Source organism: Microcaecilia unicolor, chromosome 11 (genome assembly GCF_901765095.1).
Source record: "Microcaecilia unicolor chromosome 11, aMicUni1.1, whole genome shotgun sequence".
In the NCBI taxonomy this organism is placed as follows: domain Eukaryota; kingdom Metazoa; phylum Chordata; class Amphibia; order Gymnophiona; family Siphonopidae; genus Microcaecilia; species Microcaecilia unicolor.
Window position 1 is genome coordinate 128400390 of NC_044041.1, and position 10278 is coordinate 128410667.

At 40.8% G+C, this 10278-nt stretch overlaps 1 protein-coding gene across 3 annotated transcripts in view; it reads right to left on the reverse strand.

The window, feature by feature from the left end:
• Positions 1-9541, reverse strand: part of BRMS1 (BRMS1 transcriptional repressor and anoikis regulator) — a 44529-nt gene extending 34988 nt beyond the window's left edge. For 2 of the 3 annotated variants that reach the window (XM_030219054.1, XM_030219051.1), the window contains exons 1-4: positions 9218-9324; positions 7270-7444; positions 5479-5569; positions 2363-2490 (exon numbers count right to left, since the gene is read on the reverse strand). In XM_030219054.1, the coding sequence (XP_030074914.1) occupies positions 2363-2490; positions 5479-5569; positions 7270-7408 (358 nt within the window). In that variant the 5' untranslated portion in view covers positions 7409-7444; positions 9218-9324. The other variant, XM_030219052.1, reaches the window with a different exon arrangement.
• Positions 9542-10278: the final 737 nt, after the last annotated feature.

Here is a 10278-nt window from a genome sequence, read left to right on the forward strand (position 1 = left end):
CCTGACACTTGAGAACTATGCGAAAAACATAACTAAAAAGATGTTTCACTCAATGTGGAAACTAAAAAGAATCAAACCATACTTTCCAAGGACTGTCTTCCGCAATCTGGTACAATCATTAGTACTCAGTCATCTGGACTACTGTAATTCACTTTACGCTGGTTGCAAAGAGCAAATACTTAAAAAACTCCAGACTGCCCAGAACACGGCAGCCAGACTAATATTCAGCAAACCAAAATACAAAAGCGCGAAACCTCTACGTGAAAAACTACACTGGCTCCCACTTAAAGAACGGATCACATTCAAGCTTTGCACCCTAGTCCATAAAATCATCCATGGTGACGCCCCAGCTTACATGTCGGACCTAATAGACCTACCACCCAGGAATGCAAAAAAAATCTTCTCGCACATTCCTCAATCTTCATCCTCCTAACTGCAAAGGCCTGAAGTACAAACTAATGCACTCACCTACCTTCTCCTACATGAGTACGCAGTTCTGGAACGCGTTGCCACGTCACCTGAAAACGGTCTATGAATTGACCAACTTCCGTAAAACATTAAAAACTTCTCTCTTTGACAAGATATATCACAATGATCAACACATGTAACTGTACAACCCTTAATACATCCAGCATTATCTTATAATGCCTTTTGCTCTTACACTATCATGTATTTCATCTTCATGTAACCCAAAACACTCTGTAAAACCAAATGTATACTCTCTTCTATTTCAGTATCCATGACGAATTGTAAGCCACATTGAGCCTGCAAAGAGGTGGGATAATGTGGGATACAAATGTAACAAACAAACAAACTACCAGAAGTTCTTTGAGAATCTCTCTCAGGATTGTTCCTCTGTGTCACAATTACAAGATGCCCTGTATAGTCTTATCCTCCTGTTAGGGCTCCTCCAAGGTGAGTGACTTGGTGAAAAGGATTCCTGGACTAGTCTGTAGTGCTGATCTGAAGGAATACCTAATACAAGACAATATATATAGCATACTTTGCTCAGACTCTAGTGTTATCAAGTAGGCCTGCAGGCATATTTTCAAAGCACTTAGCCTTCCAAAGTTCCATAGGTTTGTATGGAACTTTGAAAGGCTAAGTGCTTTGAAAATAAGCCCCCTGGTGGACTCCCCAATCTGTTTAAAGTGTAAAGCAGTCAGAAATACTCAGACATGCCTTATCGACGTGTCCCTTGGTAATTCAATTCTGGGTATCAATATTGAGATATCTGGAGCATATTATAGACCAGGTTATCAGGCTAAATCCTGACAGTTTTGCTTTTATGGTTTGGTGGTGGCCTGAAGGATCTGAAGGTAGCCAAGAACTGTATTTTGCACCACTGGATGCAAGATGATTTGCCTTCTCACTGGAGCTATCATAATAGCTTCCATGGTCTGATGCTCTTAGAACAGCAGGACACAAAAGGTAGCTTTAAAAGGAAGAAAACATTTCTCCTGGTCTGAGAGTTACATTCAAATCTCTTTCACTAAGAACATGAGGAATTGTGAATACTTTGGTGGTAACGTTGAGGGTTATCTAGTGTGGCTTGGCATATTATATATATATATATATATATATATATATATATATATATATATTTTTTTTATTCAAGAGGTGGAGAGAGGGAAGGACAGATTCTTCAATTCCTTTCATCAGTCGCAAGACTCTTCCAAGCTTCATGATACTGACTGATCATGGTGGAGCCTAAAGAGATGGGGGACCTTAGGATCAGGAAATGGAAGTTGTTCAGGCTGTAGACATGGTATGACCTGTTTACACCCACATAACTACCAGACAGTGTTTGTAAGATCGGGACGTCATGGGTCTAGTATCATTTTGAGCTTTTGTGTATGTGTGGATTTGGGGGGGGAGGGGGGGGAACTCTTCATTGATATGTGAAATAATTGGCAACTTCAATTATCTGCCCTCCTGCGACTTCACGTTTCTTATGTTGTATTGACTGTTTGATCATTTAAGGCCTGGGTTATTCTTGTTATTCACCAATAAAATAATTTTAAACTAAGAATGGCAAAAGTTCACAGAAAATTCAGCAACAAGGGAAAACGGTGTTGGCAGACAGGGAGGAAGCAAAAGTTGGAAAAGAGAGAGAAATTAAGTGTTGTAGGGGAACATAAAGGAGGAAAGAGAGTAGGGCAGATGGAAGCCAGGAAAGGGAAACAACAAAGGAGGGGAAGAAAAACTATACAAGAGGAGGGACAAAAAAAAAAAAAAATCACAGGGGAGCCAGGCAAGGAGACAAAGCAGAAACCTGCTGGAACCCTGTCCCACTGCATGCTGCACCCACCAGGCAGGAAGACCATGATAAGCCACCAGCAATGGCTCATCCATCCCTTACCTGCTACCTCGATTCGGATCTTCATATTATTCTGAAGGACTGCCAGAGGGTCAATGTACTCAGCCGCCTTCCCTGCAGCCACTTCCTCCAGCTTGGCTTTCACCTGGCTCAGTCTCTCCTTAAATAGCCTGGGGGGATGAAGAGAGAGGAGTAAACCAAAGGGAGAACCTACCCTCTACTGGTCACAGGATGCAACTGCAAGTTTCCAAGTTTATTCAGTATTATCAATGTATTGAAATAGAAACAAGAGTATGAGAGGAAACACAATCTCTGAAAGGAGATAGTAAAAAGGCTGTAGAAAAAAATTTCAGCACTGATTTGTCTACTGTTCCCTTAGAGAAGCGAAAAGGGCAGGGGAAGGGAAGGACATTTTAATGCCTTATGAATCGTTAATTAAAAATGCCTTCAAACCTTTAAACAAGGCTTGAAGAAATGAGTGTTCCAATCTAAGAGAGATAGGAAGAGTATTCCAGAGGGAGGGGCCAGAAATACAATCTTTGTTTTGATGTTATCAAGGCATATAATGTGAAATAAGGGGACCACTAGATGGCTGTGTCGTGTATGTCTTAAAGACCTGATGGGAACATAGGAAATCAAGAAGTAGAATAGGAAAAGTGGGAGTCCAGAATAATAGACTTTGTGAACCATCATCAAAATCTTATAAAATTATTCTATGGCTAATTGGTAGCCAATACTTCAGGCAGAATAAAGGAGTTACATGAACGTGGTGGACACTTGGAATGCCCTCCCGCGGGAGGTGGTGGAGATGAAAATGGTAACGGAATTCAAAAATGCTTGGGATAAACATAAAGGAATTCTGTTCAGAAGGAATGGATCCTCAGACGCTTAGCAGAGGTTGGGTGGCAGCACCGGTGGTGGGAGGCAGGGCAGCCTTCTACAGTCTGTGCCCTGAAAATGGCAGATACAAATCAAGGTCAGGTATACACAAAGTAGCACATATGAGGAGGGCGTGTCAAGATGGTAGCACACTGCTGATTGTGGTCAGACTCTCTCGTGGGCTGCACTGAATTAAAACTTTTCCACAGATCCGATGCCTCACACTAAACACAAGGGGACGGTCAAGGCTGGTTCCTCGATGGCCAGAACCTCCTCACCTCAGCAACAGTCCATCGAAAGGTTCGCCACGAGAGCCACTACCCAGAATGATGGGAGGAGCCCTACTGTTGCTCCAGGTGAAGGAGACCCCGGAGATTTGGGGCTAGATGTTACTCTCTCTCCCCGGCTCTCAACCAACCACCTCTCCCCAAAGGATGTTTGTCTCAATCAAGGCCTCCTGAACTTGAAGAAGCTGAGGGAAGACCTCCGGATCAAGATGTTGAGAAGACGGGACCCCAGGGAGGTCTGAGGCCTGTTTGTGCTTCGACTGAGTGCATAGCGCTATTAAAACAGCCAGAGTCGGTAACATTGGAGAGCAATTGGGAAATTCTCCAATGGTTGGATAATACAGTGGCCAGATCTACAACTGAAGTTTCGACTTTAGTGAGTGAATAAAATCAAAGAAGATTTAAAGAACTTACAAAATTGCTCCGCTATGGTGGTAAAAGATAAAATGATAATACATCGAAAGATTGAACAGTTAGAAAATTACAATTGTAGATTAAATCTTCATTTCCTGAACTTTCCAAAATCTCCGGGCATTACCCCTTTGGAAGTGTTTAAGAAATATTTGTTTGAAGTTTTGAAATTTACCCCGGAAACTATTCCACCGATAAATCGGATATATTATAACACTAATAAGAGAATCTCAGAGAACTCTTTGGAAATGATTGGTCAAGGAAAGGAAGATTTATTAAATATATCTGAACTTTTAGAAACATCATTATCAGCAGAATTGGAAAGGACGACCTTATTGGTCTCATTTGTATTCGAGCAAGACTTGGAAGCATCGAAAAGGCTATCCCTACGAAATTTACAAACTTTGTTCTATGGTAAAAAAGTTTGGATATTTCAGGATGTTACAAAGCAAACACAAGATAGGAGGAAAGCGTTTCTGGCTTTAAGAATGGACACCTTGGCATTGGGGGCTTCTTTTTATCTTAATTATCCATGCAAATGTGTTGTTACGTATACTGGGATAAAATATGTCTTTTTTCTTCCAGAACAACTGCATGCCTTCATAGATTTAAAAAAAGGTCCACACAGTATTACCCACGGGTGAGAATAAATAATAAGGGGAGGGTAATAGCGTGTTACAGCGTTTATTTGTGAAAATATTTTGAAGTTTATCTCATGAGTTATATGTTACACAGGCCCCCTTAAATTGTGGTCTAAAAGAAGATTAACCATTTGCCTTTTCTTTGTATTATTTGATGTAATTTTTTACCTCTCTGATTTTCATGTTCAAGTGTTATGACTTGTAAATTGACTATATACTAATAAACAGAAATTAAAAGTAGCACATATGTGTTTATCTTGTTGGGTAGACTGGATGGACCGTAGAGGTCTTTCTCTGTCGTCATCTACTATGTTACTATGGGGCTCATTTTCAAAAGCACTTTGCCTTCCAGAGTTCCATAGAAACCTATGGAACTTTGGAAGGCTAAGTGCTATGAAAATATGCCTCTATGTATTTTTGAGAGTTAGTAACAAGTTTGACTGCTGTATTTTGTACTCATGTCAGCGACATGAACACCATTTAATAAGGCATTACAATAATCAAGTTGATTAATAATAAAGAATGTGAAATGCTGCTTGGGTGAATAAATGGCAGATTCTAACACCCAAAGGTTTTAAAGCAAAAAGTGCACTGAGTTGGTTATGCAATCGAAAATTCAACTGCATTCACAGTGGTAGAAGGGAGGTACAATACTTTCCCAAGTCAAGCGAATTTTAGAGTTCTACTCTGGCTCTTATTACTTTACTCATTCACTCAACATACGGGACACTGGTGATCACTTCAACAGATACATTACTTTGAGGTAAACTAGGGCTTGAAGAAGAAAATGGCATGGTCCACCCCACCCCCACCCAATTTGCTCAACATGCGGGACGCTAGTGATCACTTCAACAGATACATTACTTTGAGGTAAACTAAGACTGAAGAAGAAAACGGAATGGTCCACCCCACCCCCCACCCCATCACACCCTAGTTTTACTTTTCCTTAAGCTCCAAAAACTGCTTCTCCAGGTCCGACATCTCATCCAAACACTCAATTCGCCGCTGTTCACAATCTTGTTCATCCATCTCTGACAGAAACACAAAGACAAAATGTCAACACTTTATGATGTTAGGCTCACTGAATCATCCCTGAAACCTTGTTTAAAAATTGGTGTTACACTAGCCACCCTCTAATCTTCAGGCACCCTAAACAATTTTAATGACTGTTTATATATTACTAACAGTAAATCTCCAATTTTACTTTCAACTCTTCCTACACTATGCGACATATACCATCTAACCCAGGTAATTTGTTACTCGTTTGTCAATTTGGCCTATCATATCTTCCAGATTCACTGATATTTGCTCCAGTTCCTCCAAATTTTAAAATATTTCTGCCATTGGTTTTTCCCTTACCTTTCCTCAGTAAAGACAAACAAAAAATGAATTTAGACTCTGTTATGGCATTGTTCTCCTTTCTTCCTTTAACTCCTCAATCAACTAATGGTCCAACTGACTCCCTCATAGGCCTCTCGCTTCAAATGTACCTAAAACAATATTTTAAGATTTTTATTATACGTTTTCACCTCTATAGCAGCTTCTTTTCAAGTTCTTTTTGCCTTTATCATCAGTGCTTTGCATCTAACTTAACATGGTTATGCCTTTTTCTATTTTCTTTATTCCGATCTTTTTCCATGTTTTGAAATGCATCAGCAGCCTCATTTCCCCAAAAGGTTGCCCAGTTCTTAAACCTAAAGCCCTCTTCCTAGCACCATCACCTTAGCCACACAATAAGATTCTGGAGCTCTGCCTGCCTTTTGGACTTTGCACATGGAATAGGGAGCAGTCCTCAGAATGCTATCTTGAAGGCTCTGGATTTCAATTTTCTACTTCAAATCTTAAATTTTGGCTTCTAGAACCTCCTTCCTGTACATGGCACCCACAAGTATCACAACAATTAACTCCTCCCAGTACTATTTAAAGCCCTATCTAGAGATGGGTGGGGTCTGCTACCTTTGCACCAAGAAGGCAAGTGACCAAGTGATCCTCAAATCCATCAGCTATCTAAATTCCTAACAATCAAATCACTACTACAGACAGCAGCCCTAACCCTTCCCTCCTGGGCTTGTCCCTGAAGACACATTAACTGTGTGAGAGGATACCACACAACTTGAAGGCAGGTCTGAGCTACAGGATTGTTTCTTGCCACATCAAGGTGATGCACTTCCTTCCAAGGTAGCACAAAGGTTGCCAGTGGAACATACAACCTCTCACCAACTGTTAGACAATCATGCATGTGGGAAAAGACTGGATAGTCTTCCCTCCCACTGCTGGGCTACTGAATATCACTTATTCCTGAAGTTGAGCAGAAAGTAATGCATCTGATCTTTGGGCTCTGCCAGATTAATTTATATTGACCCTGACTGGCCACCATCAGAGATAGGATGCCAGGTTTGACAGACCTATGATTTCACTCAGAAATTCTTCTACAGTAGAATTAAGAAAAAAAAAAAAATCGAAGGGTTCATCCAACCTAGCCTCTTCATAACTGTCAACAGCTGTTCTCCATCATTCTTGAAAACAAAGGATTTGCTCCCTGCTGAGCCCAGGAAGCACTCATACCAAACTAACTTCCCACATAAATAGTACAACCAACATCAGTGATAAAGCTTTTTCTGATGACTCCGAGGTCCTAGGGCTGAGAAGACAACAGAACATGGGCACAGAGGTTCTATGTCCATCTCAGTTTCAGAGCGGCTAGGAGGATGGTCTCAATGAGCTCTCTTACCAGAACTCTCCTCTTCAGTTTCTGACTGGCTACCACTCTGCTCCTCCTCGCTCTCCTCTCCCTCCCCATTTAGCTCTGCACCAGACTCTGCTTCCCCTTCCATTTCTTCAGCTTCTTTGCTTGGTGGCCGAACAGGCATTGGCACACAGTGTGGCTACAGGAAACGCTATTTAACCTAGAATAGAGAAAGCGGTGAAGTGACTTGATAGCAATCTTCAAATATATTAAGATAATGAGGACGAATAACAGTGTTAAAAAGAAGCAGGGATTGGAAAACATCTTTAAAATTTAGGAGCCTTTACTAAACTGCTTTGGACTCTAACTTGTGCCTAACACAGCAAAAAAAAAAAAAAAAAAATAGAGTACTAAGGAATGTGATGTGCTCAGGTGTCCTGTGGTAACTAAAATTGTTATTTTTATTTTTGAGTGGACATTTCAGGGGCAGAAAATAAGCCTTCATGAGCTATATACATTAGTGTGTGCTAACTGGTTAGTGCACAGATAACACAGAAGCCCTTACCGCCTACAAAATAGATGTAAGGAGAAGAAAAATCAAAACCTTTGCTTTTTTTTTTTTTTTTTTTTTGCTGAGCAGCTACACAACACAGACACCCCACACAATAAACAGAGCCGCCTGCTCGTTAAAACAATGGGCAAACAGTGCTTCACTTTTGTAATTTTAAGCTGGCTGCCTCTCCCAAAGGTAAAGCCTCTTTGCTAACCAAAAGAGGAACCCTTCCCTTAGCAAATTGAAGAATAGGAGGGAGGTGGGGAGGAAAAGGGGGAGTGACCCGGGGCACCCGAGTATACACCCCTGAGGCTGAGCTAATAAGCTGACAAAACACTAACAAGCCTCATAAGAATTCCTGTGGCACAGAAAAAGATAGAATAAAAGAATACTAAAAGAATTATAAATCTAGAAAGAGAGACTAATGGGCTCACTTCCTACCTGCTGGGAGACTGAGAAAATACTGAGGCTAGGATCACATGACCAGGGCTCCTATTGGCTCGCTAGAGTCAGAGTTTTTTCTCAGTCTCCAACCTGCTGGAAGGCGAGCACAACCCATCAGTCCAATCCTGGGCCGGTCCGGAGGGATGCTAAGGAAATAGATGTTAAGTGATCCCACGGTGTAGACAGTTAGAATTATGCCACTTTTTAAAAAATGCAAACAAGTGAGGGTTTTTATGACCAATGATGGTGGTAATCTTTTAAGGGTCTTCCATATCCTCCTTACAGAAGATACAAGAGCCACTGAGTTCTTTTCCCTCTATATATAAAAGTGTCTTTATTGTAAGTAAAACATAATTAAAAAATATATAAATTAGAAACTCTTGTTCCACACAGGTTTCTTTTGATATCATTGCTGAGGTTTAGATTCCTGTAGATCAATCATTTAGGTTAGTAACATTAGTACATTGCCATTAATGGAAAACAATGTTTAGCGTGTGGAAGAGACACATATAAAGGGCATGTTAAGGTATATTGTTACTGAAACTTAATAAAAGGCCTCCTCAGACAGTAATCAAAATGAAGCCATTAAGGGGAGGGAAAGGAAACCATAGATTTTTATTCTCATTTATTTTCCAAAAACGTAATACAACTCTTGCCTTTTCACCTTTTTTGTGCATACATTACATATGGTAGCATTTAAACTGCAACAACCACATTTTCACTAGGCCATTAAATCAAAATCTACCTAAAGTTAGCAGCACGAGTTTGTTCAAAATTAAGAATATATACATTTATCCCACAAAACAATGGGGGAGGGGAAGCTTCATAGGAGCTGCTCAGCACTCCTTTCCTTGTTTCAGTCTCTGTTTTCTTTTGGGGGTAATTTATTCAGAGCTACCAAGTCACACATATTTGATTACATTCATACACCAAGCATCCCTCTTCACACCATGTAAGATCCCGAGTCCCTCTTCCTCTCATTCTCCCACTTCCTACCTTCAAGATTGGCTTTAAGGTCACTATCAGAGGTAGAAATTCGTATAGGTTGCTAACGGTTGACCGTGGCACGGCCTGAAGCTTTCCTCAAAAAGCTCAATCTAACCTCTTTACCTGTCCTTCTCCAGTGTCTCCCCACCCCCTTCTGACGCCACTTCCTTCCAGCAGGAAGTCGCGTCAGGGTAGGCGTGCCGGCTGAAAGAAGGGCACTTAGTGCATCCTATCAGAGAAGGGGTGGGTTGCTGAGAGAAATAGCGGGGCCAGTTGTAGCCTGGTTAGGTTACTTGTGTGAATTTCTGCCTTTTGCAGGCGACCTCAAAGACAAGTTTGAAGTTAGGACGAAGATGAGGATCAGGGAGATGCCGAATTGGGAGGGGGTTGGGGTGAGGCCTGTGCGCCCGAGGTTAGATTGAGAACAGAAGCCGGTACGAGGCTATCTAGCCCGTTATATGGGTTGAAGCCAGTAGGCGTGGCTTATTGGTAGTAGGCGGAGTCACAAATACACCCAAAACAATAGCAAACGCTATTGAAAGCAATAATTTTATTTATTTAAGACATTTATATCCCGCATTAGCCAAAGAAAACACTCCGGTTCAATCTGTAAACGATTATTAGAAATAAGGGACTGCCTATGCGTGGTCCATCTGTAAAAAGTCAAAAGCTGTTCCAGTTGTTTGAAAGGTGGAGGATAAAATCTATATATATTATAGATTTTTATTTGAAAGCTTCCCATATGTAGATATAAATATCATGAAAAACTGAATATCACTAAAACAGCTTCAAAAATTATTGTAGCTGGTGGAAACAACACTAATAATGGCTGTATTTTGTGCTCATTTTTCTACACTATACAATACAGCAATACATGGCCAAATTTCAGTGACGATATCCCGTTTACTGATGGGTGCATCTTAACTGCTGTTGTAATCTGCATTGGGAAGTCTGGTGTTAGAAAGATTGGAAGTAAAATTAAACTCTCATTGGGGTATATGAAATCACATCACCTCATCTCTTTTGTACAAACGGATTATTCTGTTTTGAGCATGTTTCAGGAACAAATG